Below are 19,309 nucleotides of genomic sequence, written 5' to 3'. Positions count from 1 at the left end.
AGCACCACAGCAGGCAAATTCCTCAGACAAATTCCTCAAATTATGCTCTTGAAGCCCCACAATAAGTATATTCTAGAAAAGCTTTCGGTTTTCCTGCAGAAAGAAGTGAAATTCAGTAACAAGCATGTTTTACACTATTTAAAATGTATTAAACATTAGATGAATCAGGCATCTCTTATACCTAGGGCCCTTTTTTTTTAAATATGAAGGCAGAAAACATTCACCTCTGATGGGTGAGCCCGTTTTCACACTAGAAACATCTGAAAGAGTCAGCCCCATTGTTAATAAGTCTCCCTGCAGCCTGGATTAAGCATGCAGCATTTAGATGAAAATTCAGCAAGGTGGAAGAGAACTTATTTTGATCAAGGTGAACAGCCATAGCCCTGAGCTCCAAATGTTAGAATCCCACTCACAATATTAGTGAGCTCCCACAAGCTGCTGCTTTTCCATTGTGGCAATGAAGAGATTGGGAAAAGTCCTGCTGAGTATTTTGGGATCCACGTGAGCACACGTGATCCATTTGTTGTTCTATTGGTTGTCTTTCAGGAGTAAATGAATCCTTGAGATAAATGTAAGAGTAAATAAATGCAATAAAATTTCATGTCCCAGTCTTAGAACCGTTCAGGTCCAGAAAGTAACGTGGCTTGAATTTTATCTCCCCAGCCACATAAACACTGATTTATGTTTTTCTTCCTCCAGGTCTCAGTAATATCATAGGGATCATTGTCTACATATCGAGCAATGCAGGTGACCCAAGTGACAAGCGAGATGAGGACAAAAAGAACCATTACAACTATGGCTGGTCTTTTTATTTTGGAGCCTTGTCTTTTATCGTGGCCGAAACCATAGGTGTTCTGGCTGTGAACATTTATATTGAGAAGAACAAAGAGCTGAGGTTTAAGACCAAGAGGGAATTCCTTAAGACTTCTTCCAGTTCTCCTTATGCCAGGATGCCAAGCTATAGGTACAGGAGGCGGAGGTCCAGATCCAGCTCCCGCTCCACGGAGCCTTCTCCATCCAGGGACATTTCTCCAGTTGGCATGAAGATAGCAGGCACCATCCCCATGAACGAAATTTCCATGTACACCCTTTCCAGGGAGCCTTTGAAGGTTACCACGGCTGCCAGCTACAATGCAGACCAAGAAGCCAGTTTCCTGCAGGTCCACAACTTCCTCCAGAAGGAGTTTAAGGAAGGACTCCACGTCAACATGGTCAACAGGAGAACGACGCCAGTCTGAAGCACCTTCCTTCCTCGTGCTTTTTGAAGAGATGCCCAAACAGAATGGATCTGTCAGGAGTGATGTTAAAATACCCTCTCACCTCTTAATTGTGGCATGTGTTGAGGTAGCAAGTGGAGATCCTCTGGACCAACATAAAGATATTTACACGCTCGTAGCTTTTTTTGAAGCTATTTGGAGTTTGTTTATTTCTGTTCTTGGTGTCACAAGATGAAGGCAGTTCATGTTCCTGCACTTTTGTAGTGTCTACACAGTCTTGGAGAAACTGCAAAGGACTGGCCACCAGTGTGTTTTAAAGGATTACAGAAAATTTGTTGTACTTTTTTTTTTCTAATATTGAGATCCCTTAATATAAACTTGCAAATATAATTTATAACCAAGCCCAAGGATGAAAATGAGCTACTCAATCAAGTGAGCCACTTTCCTTCGACACGGCGTAAGCTTTGCCTCTTTCAAAATAAAATAAGAAAAAAGAAAAAAAAAAGAAAATATTTTTGAAGGCAACACTTTCTAAAACTGACCTGTGCCACTGAAACCGTAGAGCACCCACGTACTGAGCATTACAGACTCTCCGATGGGGTGGGAAGGGGGTCTCCCATTCCTGGGGTAAGGCATCCCTTGGGGCAACACAGGCTGAGGAGCAGAGGGTGGGTGCGTCTTGAAACACCTGGAAAGGGAAACAGATTAAAGCAGGTGGGACTTGAGCCTATTTGCAAGCATCATTTCTTGCCTAACGTTTAGAAAACTTGAATTCTCATTTCGACGAGCCCTAGTGCCTGATCCGGCAAGGTGCTGAGTGCTGGCTGTCAGGAGCCCCTGGAGATTTGCCCGAGCGTGGCGGGAGCAGGGCAGAGCCGCCGCCGCCGATTCCCCGATTCCCTTACGCTTCACAAGTGCAACACTAACGCTACTGGAAACAGAGATCTCTGAGCAACCAGGAGAGAACGGGAAACAGAGATCTCTGAGCAACCAGGAGAGAATGGGAAACAGAGATCTCTGAGCAACCAGGAGAGAATGGGAAACGGAGATCTCTGAGCAACCAGGAGAGAATGGGAAACAGAGATCTCTGGGCAACCAGGAGAGAACGGGAAACAGAGATCTCTGAGCAACCAGGAGAGAACGGGAAACAGAGATCTCTGAGCAACCAGGAGAGAATGGGAAACAGAGATCTCTGAGCAACCAGGAGAGAATGGGAAACGGAGATCTCTGAGCAACCAGGAGAGAACCAGAAACTGAGATCTCTGAGCAACCAGGAGAGAATGGGAAATGGAGATCTCTGAGCAACCAGGAGAGAATGGGAAATGGAGATCTCTGAGCAACCAGACAAGAACGCGCCCGGACTCGCGAACCTTCCTGCAGCAACGGGAGCCGAGTGTCAGCAGAGCAGATGACAACTTTGTATTTTTTAAAACAGAACAAAAAAAAAAAAAAAAAAAAAAAAGAAAAAAAGAAAAAAAATCACTGTTTATGAGATATTTATTAAACTCTTTTTATTATGAATTAAGTGCCGCATGGTGCAAGGTATAGTTGCTTTTAGATGGAAATGGTGGTTCGACCTAATTTAATTTATTTTGTAATGATGCATCTACTTACGTGCAGAGAGCCCAGAGCAAACTCTATGCATCACGTAAGGAGGGAACTAATTTGTACCCTTTGCTTCTGTCTGTTTCTAAAAGAGTCTGAATATTATTTTCTTTTCTTATAAATTCCTGCTTTCAGTTTTTATACTTAGGCTTGGATCTCAAAGCTCGATGGCCTGACTCAAAGGTAATTTAATTTAATGGTACTCATGCTGATTTTAGTGACCACTCGACCAAGCCATATGAGAATGAGGTGCCCGATTCCCCTCAGATGAATTAGATGCAATGAGAGAGGAGCATCTAATTCCTGTAGATTCCTTTGAATATCCCCATCATCTTTGCCCAGAAAATCTTTGCTAACAGAACACTACACAAGAAAAAAATCCATAATTTGGAAAGTTTGGGTCACTGGTAGTGGGAGATCTCAGCCAAACTGTTAAAACCTCTTTAGTCTTAATTTATCCTATGATGGCCCCAGGGCCAGAGACTCAGTGGTGGTTTGGATACGAAGCTTTCAGCTAGTGGAACCAAGTCCTCCAGGGAAATCCCGGAGCAGCTGCCTTAACATCCCAAAAAGGAAGTTGAACCCCTCTCCCCCCAGAGGAACCCACTCAAGCCTCTCTCCTTGCAAGAACCAAGACACAATTCTCAATTTTAAGTGAGAGTCTTCCCCTAGTCACTGTTAAGCTCTGCCTGGCCCTCAGCCTGGCACAGCCACATCGTTATTTTGGCAGGGGTGGGTTGGAGCCTTCATCCCTGCTCATTAAGAGTTTCCATTCAGGTTAAAACTCCGCTGGGATCCTTTTTTCAAACCTCTGAACTCTGAGAGCTAAAGCGAATGGAGCGATGGGAATGATTTAAAACTAGAAAATGTTGTGCTACTTTCTGTATCAACACACTATGGAGAAAGATGTTACACAAGCTTTTTAAAAAAAATTCAAACAGAGGCAGAAAAGAAAACTTTTTTACCTACTTTTCGGCTAGGACAACATAAAAGGGTTCTAAAATTATTAAAGTTCTTGATGAAAGGTTTTTTTTACAAGAATCTTTATGCTTTCAAACAATAAATTATTTCCTACTTTTTGAGACTTCGTAATATTAAAATACTTTGATTAGCTATGATAGAAGTAGAAGTTTGCAATGAAAAAAAAACCAACCTTCTGTCTCATTAGTGTGTCATACTAAGTGCTAATTAATTTACATCTAATTATAGTCAATGTATTTTTCAAGTGCAATTTCCCAGAACTATTTGTTTCCCACTGTGTTAAAAAACTAATAGTTAGAACTAAGTCCTCATCCGTGTTTCCTGTAATTAAGAATAAAACCATTCCCTTTCAAACCAGGAGTTAGATATAGGCTGTTTCTCTAATCTCATGTACCTTGAACTGGAAGTGGACAGTGTCAGGTTTGCTCGCGCGTGGGTTTTGTTCTTTTAGTCGTCGTTCTCCAGTGAATGTGCTTCAAACCACCCATCTGATTCCAGACAAAGTCCAAGGCTTTTCTTCAGCCCAGCTCAGACCTGCAGAGGCACATGCAGTATTTTTGGCAGAAAAAGTCTTGCTGAGTGTTTTGGGATGTTGCTCTTTGCCAGAGCCTTTGCCAGAGCCCGGGGCAGGGCTGGGTCCAGCAGCTCTCCAGGAGTGATGCCCTGTTTTGGTCCAAGCTGGAGCATCTGCTCCTTCTCCAGCAGGCAGCTTCAAGAAATGGAGCTGGAGGAGGGATCATGAGATCTTCATGGGGTCTGGACAGGGAACAAAGTCATGTGGACATAACAGGGACCAGAGCTTTTGTCCTGTGAGACAACAAGAGCTGCGACTGAAAACTCAGCAGTTAAGTTGCAGTGCAGCAAATTGTTCAACCAAAGCCAAAACCAAAAAAAAATCATTTGGCAATTCCAGAAAACAAACAAACAAACGAACAAATGCCAACAAAACCACCAAAAACTCAAAACCCCAGTCCTTTCCTATGAAAAACTTTGATTCTGACAAAACTGAAAAATTTGCAGCATTCCTGCCCATGAGCAGTCTTGCTCCATGGTTGATGTGTCTGAACAGAGTCAGATTGTGCTCAGCCTTTGAAACCACCCAGTGATAGTTTAAAAAAAATCATCTGTTCTTCCACATCTTTCTGGTTTCCCTGGACAGCATCTAACAAATGAGCCCCATTTCCCAGCAAGGCCTGCAGATACCATAAAACCATATCATTAACAATTCTCAGTCTTTTGGTATATAATATACTGTAACAACAGAACTAAAAAAAAAAATGCTATTGGATCAGATTTGATTTTCCAAGAAACAAAATTTCAGGTATACCATGAGGTCTCTCTTCCTTGTTTCTCATACACAATAGAAGTAAAAGGAGAAATCACTTCAGCTGCCCAGACATCTAACAATAAACTATTTTTTCTGTTTCTTTTTCTCTCTGTATGGATCACATATCCACAAGGGCTAATATATCATGTCCCTTGAGGCTACATTTCTGTCTGCAGTTCTAAAGTGTTATTTCCACTGTGCTTCAGTTCTACTGGTATAATCACAACCGTGTATAATGTACTTAATCCTTACTTTTTAAATAAACCATTTTAAATGTATTTGGTTTTGTGTGGAGAAAGGAATATAGATTTTTAATTTCCAAATTCTCTGAGCTGAGATTTCAGGTTATTTTTTTCATGTTTTTCACTGTTTGATTGCAGCTGGCCATGTTACTGGGCACCAGTATTTCAGAGGAGATAAAATTATTCTTGTGGTCCCAGAGATCACAAAATCTCCAAGATAAGCTATCTTCACAATATTTTCAGTTATTTGGTTGGAAATTAAGAAAAACATTCTCATTTCCAGTTTAAACCTGTCCCATATGAAACACACTGTGGTCTCAGTGCCCAGTTTGAGCCTGGTGTGGTGGCCAGAAGCCACTGCAAACCACCCTTGAGGAAAACAACCCAGAGTGTTCTGAAGTTCCTCCCTGAGCCTGAGCTTTCCTCCAGCTTTTGAGCTTTCTCATGAACTCACCTGGAGCCTCCTCCTCTCCCTGCTCTTTCCCATCCTGGCAGAAGGGAGGCTGGCCCCACGTGCTGCAGCTCCACACAGCCCCGCTCTGATCACACGAGCGGTGCCAAGCACGGGTCAGCAGCTGAGCAGCCTCTCCCCAGCCCAGACAGCCCCAGCCACCCCCAAAGCACAGACAGGACTCCTTCTTCAAACACTTCTTTCAACTTCACCTCCAGACTGTCTCCAAGGATGAGGCCTGGCTGCCTGGCTCTGCCCACCTCTCCCAGGCTCACCAGGAACTGGCACGTCTGGAGGGAGGCACAGGATTCATCCTCTCAAACGCCTCTGACATGAGGTAGTGAAGTCATTTAAAGCTCAGGCTCAAAGCGGCTTCCCTTTGAAATAAAGAAAGGTTTTTCCCACATTTATGAGCAAGTCTGTGGGTAAATGCTGACCCCAAGAGCTGTGGCTGCCCTGCTGTGAACAGGGTGTTGGGAGAAGTGATGCTTGATGAAGGCGGAAGCAGGGACAGGCTTTGGAAAGTGGGAAAAAGAGGATGTGGCATTTCCTTGGAATGAGAGAACCAACAGACACGGGCAGTGCCTGTTTCCAAAGGGAAAGGAGAGGCTGAAAGGAGAGCCCAGCTCAGCTTTCACAGGACCAGGATCACTTTCCTGGCACTGCCTGCGGTATTTTGGGAGCTCGGAGCCCTGGGTCACTCCCAGGGGCAGCAGGGATGGCAGCTACACACAGCAGGGTGGGAGTCTGCTGAAAAATAAAACAGGCAGCCAAAACTCACACATTCAGCTCTGGTGTTCCATGATTGTCCCCCAGAATCAGGGAGCTTTCAGAGGTGCCTTTGGTGGCATTCCCAGGTGTTGGTTGTGCAGACCCCACCCCGATCCCAGTGCTCTCACCACACTGGGGCAATGCAGGCTGGGGAGCCCAAAGAGTACTGAGGACACCCTGCTTGAAGAAGGCTCCTTGCTGAACTCCCATTTGAGCTGGGAGCAGAGCAGGGGCTGCCTCTCCCTCTCTGGGTTACTCTGACTGGGATGGGTTTTTGCAGAGCAATGCTCTGCAAGCAGGGAGCCACAGAGTGAGGTTAATCTGCTTGTGGTAAATGCTGAGGCTGGTCTGGAAGGAATACAGGAGAGTGCAAGTGCTGGGGAGCAGAGCCAAGTCACCACCTCTGCCAGGGAAAAAACCAACACAGTAACTGGGCTTCAGATGCCTCCTCTGGCATTTTCTCCAGAAGAGAAACAGAATTGTGTCCCTCACTTGCTGCTCCTAAAGTGCAACTAATTGCAGCCCTCCCTGCTTTCCAACTGGTCTTCATTAATAATCTGTTTATATTTCATGTGATATCGATTTTTAAATGTGAATATTTACCAGCTGACACGGGGAGGCTGCAGGAACCATTCCCAGAGGATTAGGTATCATGGTCTTCTGGATGTGCAGAAAACTTCCGGGGTTTGCTTTAGTCCTGTGCTCTTCCAGAAATCTGTTTTGTTTCTGCATTTGTAAAATGCCCACAAATAACCCACAAAACACATTTTTTCCCATGGCCTGGCAGCTCTAGGTCATTTTTTGGGGGCTGGGGGAGAGTGTTTCACCTTAGCTGCAGTAATGTGAGCTTGGGAAGCCACTGCTGCCCATGCTGGGGCTCGCTGGAGCCTGTTCACACTCCCAGCTCCACCCAGCAGGAGGCAAGGATCAATTATTCACTTCTGATTTCACTCCAGTTGTTTCCTGGAAATTAGGAAACTCAAAGCCAAACCAAACCCATAGAACTTCTCCAGAATGAAGGATCTAAATGAGAGCAGAAAGTGTGATTCTTGCCAACACTGGAAGAGGCACAAAGACCAACACCGGTGAAAAAAATTAATGAGTTCCCACCCCTGCAGTCCTTGTAGGTTGTAATTAGTCTGAAGCAGGATCATTAGCACTTGATGTCTCAGCAACCAGAGCCTCACTTTGTGCCCACATTTGCAAACACACATTCACTTCCCTCTGCTCCACCTGTGGAGTTTGTAGCATCAATGAATTGAAGTTGAGATGCAGCTCCTGAGATCAGCTGATGTCTAGTGAAATTTAACAAGAGTCTACTTCAAAGGAAAAGGCATTACATCTTTAATGCTTTTCTTTTCTGGCTTAAAGTCTGCTCCCTTTAGGTCTTTCTGCTTTCACTCTTGGTTCTGGTTTAAATGGAAGCCTCTGATACCTCTGCCAGCCCCAGCATGGATGTGCCTGTGGTCCCTGGTCCCTGCTTTGCTCCATGTCCCCACTGCCCTCCCTGCTCCCCTTCCCCTCCACTTTTACACCAGGTACCTTCACTCCTGCCCACAATTCCCACATCCCAGCAAGAATGGGGCTCCAGGTGCCATCCTGGGTGCCCACATGTCCCAGTGCCCCATGGGGTGTCTAAGCCATCCCTGCCATACATCAAGCAGGGTAATGTTAACCCAAGTCATATTTCAATTACTTTTTTTGGACCAATATTTTTTAACTTACACTTTATTTTCTCTCCCTTTCCCATGCTCTCCCTACACTTTAATTTCTTGCTCCACATTGTCCTCATCAACCTGAGCTGACACCTCTGCACCTTTATTTTGACATCAAACTGGGGTGTTAATAAAGCAGGACTGGAGTAGCTCTGACATTATCTTGACACAATGATATTTGCAGCTTTCCACTGGCATTTTTTTAACCATTCTTTTAACATTCAGGTACTGTCACCCTCCTCAGTTTGACATCACAATTGTAATGTCACCTCCACAGTGGCCTCTGCACTGACATTACCATCAAATTGGCTTTACAATCAGCTGAAATATCAAAAGGAAGGAAAGAGGCTGGCCCAGCTCCAGCAATCTGGGCTCAAGGCAAGTGAAGTCACTGCTGGAGAAAGGAATGGATGTGTTGGGTGGCTGCTGCAGGTTACTGCAGGTATCAAGGGGAACCTGGTTGATAGGAAAGCAAACAAGTATTTGAGAGATATTGAATTAGAAAGAGAAAAAGGGAAAAAAAAGACACAAAAAAACTTACAACAAAAAAAGCAAAACAACAACAACAACAAAAATGGAACCCACAAAAAACCCCCAACAACTCAGAACAGCTCAGGTTAATTAAAAATTCTTATAATAAAAGCTTAGAATAAAAATAACTATAATAAAAAAGTAATCAGATAGACTAGTTGGCTTATTTTATCATTTTATCTGCCACAGTTCTGGGCTCTCACAGTTCTGGTGGACCTGGAGGCAGGTCCGTGTCTGAGCTCCTGTGAGCCGCAGGCGTGGGGTGACAGAGCTCCAGGGCTATTATGCTGTTTAGGATCAGTCTGCACTCAGGCCCAGCACTACTATAAACACAGATGTTTTTATAACCTCGCTGAAAAGTTAATCATCCTATTAATGCCTATTTCTGGGCATGCTGCAAGTCAAGAGATCTCAGCCCCTGCACGGCGGCCGCAGCAGCTCCGGCGAGCGCCCGCCCGGCCGGGCGTGGGAATCCAAAACAACCCGGGTGGGACGGGGCCGAAAGCTGAGCTGTGCACAGGGAGCCTCCTGACACAGCCCAGCAGCTGCCTGAGGCCCGGGGCTGACATTTCAGGGCTCTCAGATGCGCCAGGATTTCGGGAGCCCTGGCGAATCCCCCGCCGCGCTCGGCCGGGAGCACCGGTGCCGAGCGAGATGGACGAGAGCAAACCCCTGAAGGTGCGGCTGACATTCTCCGTGATCCTGGTGGGCATCTCGCTGCTCTTCGCGGCCGTGGTCACCGACCACTGGGCCGTGCTCAGCCCCAGCCTGGAGGAAAACGCCACCAGCTGTGAGGCGGCGCATTTCGGGCTCTGGAGACTCTGCACCAAGCGGATTTTCATGCAGGAGCCAGGTCCCAAAGAGAAGAGCTGTGGGCCCATCAGCCTGCCAGGAGGTACGTGAGCACCAGGATCACAGCAGCTTTTGCTTGGGAGGTTGGAGGACACAGCAAAAGAAAATAGGCTCCATGTCCCCGGTGGCAGAAGGAAAACGGGCACTGAGTTTGGGATGGGGTGCACGGGGCCGTTTTCATGGTGGTGTGCAAGCACACCTCCATGAGTTGCCAATTCCTGCTGGGGCTGCTTTGCTGGGTTGCCTTGGTCTGTTTGTGACCATATTTGTGTCTCCCGTGCAGCAGCGACGGTGGTGGGGAGAAGGGGAGGAGGATTGGGCACAGTGGGAATCACAAAGGGAGATAGGGATGGAGGGAATCTTGCTGAACCCCAGCCAAGGGTCCTACAGGCATGTTGACAGCAGCAGGCAAGAGTGAGGATTTACGGGTCCACCAAACCCAGCTGGATCTTTAGGATTGCCAGATTCATATAATCCCAGAGGAACAGCCATCCACAGTGGATTATCTCTGAGCTGTTCAATAACAGCCATTCCACAAGGCAGGGAGGGAAAGGGACCTGCAGGATGGTTTGTCAACTTCCAGACAAAAAAGAGTCATAAACGGAATTTGAATCAATTTCTCAAGGACTTAGGGAGCCTCCTCACCTCTCACCAGAGGCACCTGCTCCCACACATGTCCCCACCTGCAGCTCAGTCGATGGGGAGGGCAGTGGGCACGGCAGCTTTCCGGGAAGGCTGCTCCATTCCGTGGTTAAAGGAGCTCATTATGTTTTTGCTGATTGCCAAGTCAGCAACATCCGCGCCGCTTGCACTAATACACTCCCTCTGTGACTGAGCCACGCTGCTTTTTTAGAAGGCTTATAGGGTACTGGATGCTTTCCAGAACAGAAATAACAGGATTGCCTTCATGTTAGACTCACTGCTTGAAATGAAATATATGTTAACACGTATTTGGAAATTTCCTGTGAAAAATCATCCTGCTTGGGCTGACTGTATATTGCCTGTATTACTGCAATTCTTTATCTCTTTGGCCAAATTACATGTTGTGAGGAGAAGAGCTGAGCCTCAGCATGTGGATCTGCCTCTAACCAAACTTGGGAGTGTGTCATCCATATGCTTAATGTCTCTCAGGAAGGTACTTACGTGCCTAGAGACGTATTCCTCGCCGCACGCCTTCCCCCACGCACAGAGCACTCCCACTAAAGGAAAAACAATGGAAATTGGTGGATAAACAGCAAAACTGCACGACCGTGGGGTAAATATAAAACTCATAAATATCCAGCTGTCTGCACAAAGCAGATTCGCAGGCAGGGCACAGGAAAGCAGCCACTATCTTTGACAGACATCAGCATGTGCTCGCACAGACGTTGAATCACATCCCAGCGCCGCATTCCGCCAGGCACAGGGGAACTGGGAATTATGGAGGGGCTGGGCTGGCCCCCACACCAGAGCTGCTTCATCCAGTTTTTAAAAGATATTTGGGAATTCGGATGACAGCCTGCATCGTAATCGCGTTCCAGAGGGTGAAATTCGCACCTCATTTATAACATAAATACCTTCATCCCTGTTTGAGCCGGGAAAGGATCAGAGCAAGGGGAGGGGAGAGGAGCCCCGGGGCCGGGGCTGCTGAGTGAGGCTGTGGCCGCACGGCTCCTGCTCGATTGATTTCACACTTCTGGGAAGGGATGTCGGCAGGGAAACACCAGGGTTGTGAAACCTGCAGCAGCCAAGAAAATGTGAATGAACAAACGCGCAGTAAAAGAGCAGATGCGGGCGCTGCTTTTCCTGAAAATCATGAGATATAACCAGACATTACTGCCAGGACTGGGAAAGAGGCATCAGAATTTATCACTGAATTAATAACCATTTACCAGTCGCTCCCTGTGGAGGAAATGGATGGCATGATTAACGTTATTTATTAGGTTTTGAGCTCAGCACAGTGCAGAGTGGGGAGGATGACTTGGCTCACAGTCCACAAAGCAGGGCTGTGATTTAGGCAGAGGTTTAAAATTTTACAGCACCCATCCGAGGGTGTTGACAAATTGAAAAGGGTTCAGCATCCTGCTGTAACAAATAAAAAGATCAGGGAGATGGTTGTTAAAACCAGGCAAATTCAGATTAATACTGAGACATTTTTAACTGTGGTCAGAGGGCACTGGGGCATTTTACTACCAGCTGTAAAGGCAGTTCAGTGTCACTGCCTGTAACTCTGGTGCTGGTGCTGTGTTGAAAAGTGGCTCCTGTGATTTGGGCAGCAGCAGGGGACTTCAACAGCTTAAACGGGTCCTTGTGAATGCAGGAACCTGAGCACAGGCAACCGGAGAAGTGCTGGAGCAACTGGGCTGTCAGCAGGGCTCTGTTCCCTGCTACAGGAGACTCACCCTGCGAGACAGGTGTGAAATGAAGCTGCTTGGAGAGACCACCTCCAAAGCTCTGTGTGTGTGTCAAAGGCCTTGTTGGCCAGGTCAGAGCCCAAGGCCTGGCCCCTCCATGGCTCAGCCCTCACCTTAACACATCCTCTAAGGGCCTGTCCCCCAAGCTCAGCACAAGTGGAAACCCCACACTAAAACCCAGGATTTTCCAACAATCCACCCTGCCACAAACTCCCCGTGCTCTGCCCATCTCAGGTTCCAGAGCAAGGTGGGCTCCAGCCCTTTCCCAGCCTGTCACTCCAGGGCACAGCTGCCACCCGAAACTCTGCATGGCCTGAACATCCCATGGTCTTTCCAGCCTTTCTTTCCCACACAGTCTCCAAGTTGCAGCTCCCCAAGGTTCAACCACAGTTCAGTGGGATTGCACTTCTCCTGCATCACTTCATCCAGGAGGGATGGATCTGAGGGGCAGGGAGCAGCAAGGCTGTGAGGGGTGAGGACACTCTGTGATAAACCACACCACAACCCTGAAGTTTGTGTGACCACAGAGTCCTGGACTGTCCCCATCAGCACCCTGGGGTGACCTCGTGGCACAGATGATGGAATTGGGGTGGAGAGAAAGGAAGATTGCCACACAGTGTCCATCCATTATCAACCCCAGTGGAAATCCTGTCTGATATGTAAACGTGCTGTGACATAAATGGGCTTTTCTCTTATTCTTGGTGGCACCAGAGTCATTGCAGAGCCTCAGCTCTGATGAATACCAGACTTGTTGGAACAGATATCCCCAGCTCAACAGAGCATGGCAGCACCTTCAAACTGAAAACAATTCAGCATTTCACCAAAACAGATCTAGCTCCATTTTCCCACAACAAGTGCATTTTCCAAAACCACCAACCCACTTGTGTGATGCCCCTTTTATCATACACTGGCAGAGCTTTGCTGAGGGCCATAAGGGACAGAGGCAGCTCCATCTCCTGCAGACAAGTCCACCTCTGAAAGGTCTATGAGGATGGAGGGTGAGCTGGGCTGGTTTGGCTCCCCTGCAGTGGACACAGAGCTGTGCTGTGCTCACACCACACCAAGGCTGGATGGCTTCACCTTTGTATGCACACCTGGGGGTTCCTTTGAGTTCAGGCTTTTTAGAGAATTAATGAAAAGCTAAACCAAACAATCCCAAAATAAAGTGTCCCAGACACAGTGCTCAGCCTCTGCCACCACTGAGTTGCTGGTGGAGGTACACAACCACTGCTTTGAGGCTCAAATTTCACAATTAGAGTCACAGAGGGCTGAGTTCAAATGTATTTCTTCCAGTGATTTGCAAGGATAATAAAGAACAGGTCAGGAGATTCCAGAGCTAAACATTAACCTTGTCTCCAGCAAGGAGAATCTGCAGATGAAATAAAAGTCAGCTTATGAACTTAAGTAGATAAGAGTGTCTCCAAGGAATCTTCCCCTAACAGGCCCAAAAACGCTGCTTTGCAATTACCCATCTCCTGGGAGAGGGAAAATAAATCCTCCCTGAGTCACTAACTCCAGCAGCCACCATTTACATGACAGAAAAAACCCACAAGAACCAACAGGTAGAGCACAGGGATCTTCTGCCAGAGCAATTAATGCTGTAAGGAGCCACTGAGATGCTCCCAGGCAGAAACCCCCAGCAGTCCCTGAGTGTCCTGCACCCAGCCTGGCTCAGGCTTCACCCTGTGCTTGTCCCAGCCTGGATGGGGACAGGGCCACAGCTTCTCCCAGGCTTCCCCCAGCATCTTCTGGAAGCTGGTGCTAACTTGGTTATTTAACAGAAGAGATGCCTCTAAGGGAAGGGGCCCCATTGTTGTGTTTCAGGCAGCCTGGGCTCTGTTTGTTGGGCCACTGGGAGCCACTGGGAGCCCTGGGTGCTGCAGGGGAGCTGGGCAGGTGCTGAGTGTGTCCATCCCCCCAGCCCAGCCCAGCCCAGCCCAGCCCAGCCCAGCCCAGCTCAGCCCAACCCAGCTCCGCCCTGCTCAGCCCAGCCCAGCTCAGCCCATCCCAGCCCAGCCCAGCCCAGCTCAGCCCATCCCAGCCCATCCCAGCCCTGCTCAGTCCAGCCCAGCCCTGCTCAGCCCAGCCCAGCCCAGCCCAGCCCAGCCCAGCCCATCCCAGCCCAGCCCAGCCCAGCCCAGCCCATCCCATCCCATCCCAGCCCATCCCAGCTCAGCCCATCCCAGCCCAGCTCAGCCCATCCCATCCCAGCCCATCCCAGCCCATCCCAGCCCAGCCCAGCCCAGCCCAGCCCAGCAGGACGGCACAGTCGGGGCTGGCGCCTCTCTGTGTGTCCCCACCAGTGCACCCTTCCAGCCAAATTCCGGGCCAGCAACTGTTCTCGCAGCCCCACACCCCTGCAAAGCCTCGGTTAAATCAGTTATAAATAGCAGGAACAGCCTCCACCCTTCCCTGCCGCTGCCAAGGCCCCGGGTCAGCAGCTCCTCAGCAGAGCCTCCCCATCCCGCCGGGGCCCAGGCTGGAAGCTCCAGTGCCAGCATTGCTCCCCTCACTGACCCTCACCAGGCTGGGGAGCAGAAAGGATCGTGGCCATTGAGAGAGTTAACAACTTCCCTCATCCTATACCCCCTGCCCCACAGTCCTGATCCCTGCTTGCTTCCTGACCCCCCTACAAACACCCCATACCTGCTGCTGTGCTCATGGGAAGTGCAGACACAGGAACTTCATAAAGCTCCCTCTATGTAACTCTGCTGTCCTATCAAATTAACTTAACAGGCTGCTCTGATGGGACCAAACGTGGATAATGCTGCTCTGATGGGATCAAACTTGGATAATGCCTGCCATGAGAGCCTCTCTGCCCTTGGCTCACACAGCGTTCTCTTCTCTGGGCAACTGCTTGGGCTTCAAAAAGCTTTGGTCTTTTTTGCTTTGTTCTTTTTTTACTGACGGCCAAAAAAAAAAAAGCTCTTAGCATCCCTATTTTAGTCAAACACCATGTGCTTTGCTGCATTGCAGCAGCCTCATCTTTGGGACCCCCAGATCAGCAAACCCCCTGCCACACAGGGCTCTGTGAGCTGCAGGAGGGAAGAGCAGAAGGGAAGGGTGGGTGAGGACCCTCCATCCTCCCTGCCTGCACTCCAAGGTCACCACACCCCCATGGGCTGGGTTGGAGCTGCCAGCTCAGCTGTGGGCACAGCAGATCCCATCCCCAGGAAATGCTGCAGCTCTGAGAGGCAGAAACGTGCGATGGCCAAAGACAGAATGGGAAAAATCATCTGTAATTCATATTTTAAGCAGGAGAGCAATCAGCTCTGAGAGGGATACAAAAGGTATCAGAGGGGCTTCAGCCTTGTCCGTGCTGGAGTCTGGTGTCCTCATCTGCTCCCAAGGAAATCAGATCCAGCCCCAGTTCCTCAGTATCACCAAGGGTAGGGAGCCTCCAAACCACTGCAAGCTTGGTACATCAATAAAAAGCTAATTCAGTCTTACTACATTTTATCACAGGCTTCCAAGAGCACAAAATTGAATTTTCTTTTCTCTTTCAGACCACAACTGCTCCTACTTCAAGCACTTCACTCCAGGAGAGACCTCAGAGATATTTGAAGTAACCACCCAGAAAGGTAAGAATGATTCCAAAAGAATATTTTCCTAATGTTGTATGAAGTGATGGGCACACAAGATCTAATGGAAAGGGGTCCCCAAAATGAGGGTTCGGCTCTGGTTCCACTGAAAGCAGCAGAATTTCTAACAGGCACCATCAGCTGGGAAAAATGTGGAAAATACCCTGGACAAGGTCAAATCTCAGCTTCCTGGGGACAATTATTTTTATATATGATCACACCCATAAACATGATTTTACATAAGTTGTCCCACAAATAGATAACAATGTCAATACCCAGAAAAACTGCAAAAAGACCTTCCAGCATAAAAATGACTTTACAACATTGGCACTATCCGTGACACTCAGCCTTTGCCATTGAAGGGGAAGATATTAATAAAACCTAAATGAATAAATCATACCCCAAGCAGAGTCTTGACCCTGAAAAGAAGTGCAGAGGCTTTCTGAAGACCATTAGGAATTTTATGGTTCATATTGATTTTATATGAAAGTCATGTAAAAAATAGAGCAATCGATGAATGGAAGGAACAGGGATCCTGCAAAGACATGAACTGTCAGTGTTTACAGCAAAATTGTCTTCCATGGACAAATTTCACATATTTAATAAGTCCAAATATTTTCAGGGCTCTCCTAACGTGCTCCTATCTCTTTCTCAGCCTCTCTTTGGGGACAAACTCCTTCACAGTTTGCAACACAACATATTTACTGTGGGGAATGGGAGCCATTGGATACATTGCATGTATTAATCTGCTTTGCTTCTAGTGGAAATTGGAATGGTGGAAAACCCTGAAGATAGGTTCCCTAAAAAAGTAGCTTCCCAAGACAGGAAAGACAGGAATTTTAGCTAGATAGAAAAGTATATATCTGAGTCACCTGCTTTTGCTCAGTTATCTGCTATCTGATCCAGCCACCTGATCTTCAAAATGCACCCAATGCCTTCAGGGCAATGCAGAAAAAAATCAGGAAGGATTTCTTCTTCAGGGGAAAAAAAAAAGTCACAAAGAACTTCTTTTCTTTGGGGCAAAAAGAAAATCTTAAGCCCAGCAAAAGATTTTACAATGAAATGAACACTTTCAGGCAGTTCCAGCACAGAGAAAAGAGAAACATTTAGAAAATGATAATAAAACAGTGATATGAAAAGCAGTGAGAACAAAGAGTAATCTGCTGTTCCCCTTTGCAGAAATAGCTCATTTGGATGGGAGCTAATTAGTAACAGGCAAAAAAATTCTTCATGATTTTGCCTGGGAGATATTTTATTTAAATGGCTTGAAAGGCAAATATCATCAGGCACTGCGATGTTCATGCATGGCTACATGTGTTAAACATTAAACTAATCTGAAAACGAACACAATATGCAAATGAAGGTTTGAATTACTCAATTAGCAACTCTCCCCCTCCACCCAGGCACTGAGCAGTGCTGGGCTGGGGGGAGTGTCCAGCACGTGGCTTACAAAAACCAGGACTTTTGGGGAGGCTTTAATCCCATGTCCTCAAGAAGCTGGGTTTGTACCGAGCTGGGAATCTCTGTTGTAAAGGCAAAGGAATAAAAATGAGCTGTGCAAACACTTCACCCCTGGCCTGCTGTGCCCACTCAGGTGCTGAGCCCACGGGGCACTGGGACAGCACCAGGCAATGCAGGGGTGAGGGCTCTGCAGAAAGCACAGAATAAAAGCAGAAAGAGCTATTCTAGCTATTGAACCAGTCTATTTCCTCTGGGAGCAGAGTGTGGGGTGATGGCAGGGACCAGAGCATGGAGCTCAGCAAGGCTTTGACAAGAACATTTCCATGGCAGAGCCAAAGCAGCTCCAGCAGCCCCATACGGGTGGGCTGGTGAGCAAAGGTGCCCTGGGCTATCTTGGGGGATGTTCAGAAAGTGTTTTCTCTTCCTGCTCTGCTTTTATACCTGTTTTTTCTTTTATACTCTGCTTTTTTCACATTCCAAAGATACATGGCCAATACTTGTCCCCCTTATCACTTGAAGGAAATAATCCACCAAAGCCAGGCACCAGGGGTGCACGTATTTCTCAGAGTGAGCTACTGTAACATCCCCACAGCTGATGGCAGCAGGCTCAAAATGTGCACTATGTCATTTTTGGTGGTTTTTTCCCTTTGGCAGAATACAGCATCTCAGCTGCAGCCATTGCCATCTTCAGTGTTGGCTTTGCCATCATTGGGACGATCTGTGTGCTCCTGTCCTTCAGGAAGAAGAGGGATTATCTGCTGAAGCCAGCATCCATGTTCTACACCTTTGCAGGTACGGGGAGACCTGCTCACATTTCTCTGCTTGGTTCATAGGAAAACACAGAGAAACTTAAGATAGATCCTGAGGGGACAGAGACACTTCTAAAAATGCCCTGAAGGCATTTTCTTCCTGGCCACAGACCCTGTGTGGTGTGAGAATGTCCTGTTCAGCAGCTGGTCTGTGTTCTCTGCAACCCCCTTTAAAAGTATATTCACTCCCTTCAAGTATATTCACTGTCTGTCCCAGTCTGAACCAGGGACACACAATATTCTATCTCATTTATTAAAATTCAAACCAACAAAAGAGCTGATCCAGGCCCAAAATACACAACTGTCTCCCAAACACACGAAGACTGCACTTGTACATGAGCCAGGAATATTTGACATGCCACGATGAGTGAAAGACAGAGGTGCAAATTGTCACCTCAATATAAAATCTTCCTCAACCTCTGAAAAAGCTCCTCAGGGAATGCAATTATTCCTCCCCCACTTTGAATTTCCCATCCAAGCCTGCCTAAAAGATCACACTCAACAAGTCAGTGGCTGACCTCAGTTATGGCAGAGCTCCTGGCAGCTCTGAGCACTGGTTCCTTCAAACACTGAAGTCAGTGACTCACCTGTGAATCTCACTGCAGCTCCTGTATGCAAAACAACAGATGAGGCGGTTAATTAAGGATGAAAAATTGACAGCTGGTTATTCAACCCACTGCTCCTCTCTTCCTTCAGGTCTCTGCATCATCATCTCTGTAGAAGTCATGAGACAATCCGTGAAGAGGATGATTGACAGCAAGGAGACAGCCTGGATCAAGTACAGTTACTCCTGGTCCTTCGCCTGTGCCTGCGCCGCCTTCGTGCTGCTCTTCGTCTGCGGCATCGCCCTCCTCCTCATCGCGCTGCCCCGCTTCCCCCAGAACCCCTGGGAGACCTGCATGGATGCAGAACCCGAGCACTGATGGTCCCTGCACCCATGACAAATATCCAGAAAGTGTTCTGAAAATATTTGTATTTTTTAAAATGTCTGGGTCTCACTACACAATGTGCTCTCCACCAAGTGAGTCATTACTGAACCAAGACATGTTCGATTGCAATTGTTGCTTTTTTTTCTTTTCCTCTCTTTTTTTTCCCTTTCTTTTTTCTCTCTTTTTTGATTCTTTTTTTTCTTTTTCTTTTTTTAAGAAAGCAGAAAGACCACTTAAGACCATCATGGGTGTGTGAGAACGGCACTGCTCTGTGCCAGTTTGGGGCTGCCCTGTGCTGATGCAGTTGAGGGGAAATGTGTGACTGAGACAGCTTGGGCCACAGAGGAGACAGCTTTGTTATGGAGAAGATGTTTGGTGTAGTTGGGCATAGATCCATGAGGGATATCAGGCTTTTATACCTTACTTGGTCAGAGAGAGACACTG

At 47.3% G+C, this 19,309-nt stretch overlaps 2 protein-coding genes across 2 annotated transcripts in view; both read left to right on the top strand.

Moving 5' to 3' along the window:
* The window catches only part of CACNG4 (calcium voltage-gated channel auxiliary subunit gamma 4), a 46,431-nt gene extending 41,023 nt beyond the window's left edge, over positions 1-5,408 (top strand). The window contains exon 4 of the mRNA XM_071451230.1: positions 700-5,408. Coding sequence (XP_071307331.1) covers positions 700-1,238 — 539 coding nt within the window. The 3' untranslated portion in view covers positions 1,239-5,408. The remainder of the gene's footprint in view (positions 1-699) is intronic.
* Positions 5,409-9,494: 4,086 nt separating this feature from the next.
* CACNG1 (calcium voltage-gated channel auxiliary subunit gamma 1) lies at positions 9,495-18,915 on the top strand. Its single transcript, XM_071451233.1, has 4 exons — positions 9,495-9,735; positions 15,592-15,666; positions 17,782-17,919; positions 18,633-18,915. Exons 1-4 carry the CDS (start codon positions 9,495-9,497, stop codon positions 18,857-18,859), a joined length of 681 nt encoding a protein of 226 aa, XP_071307334.1. The 3' UTR covers positions 18,860-18,915.
* The last annotated feature ends 394 nt before the right edge of the window (positions 18,916-19,309 follow it).

The sequence above is a fragment of the Agelaius tricolor genome, unplaced genomic scaffold (genome assembly GCF_023055355.1).
Source record: "Agelaius tricolor isolate 1412-34295 unplaced genomic scaffold, bAgeTri1.0.p SCAF_32, whole genome shotgun sequence".
NCBI classification, from domain to species: Eukaryota; Metazoa; Chordata; class Aves; order Passeriformes; family Icteridae; genus Agelaius; species Agelaius tricolor.
This window is presented reverse-complemented; position numbering and strand designations above follow the sequence as displayed.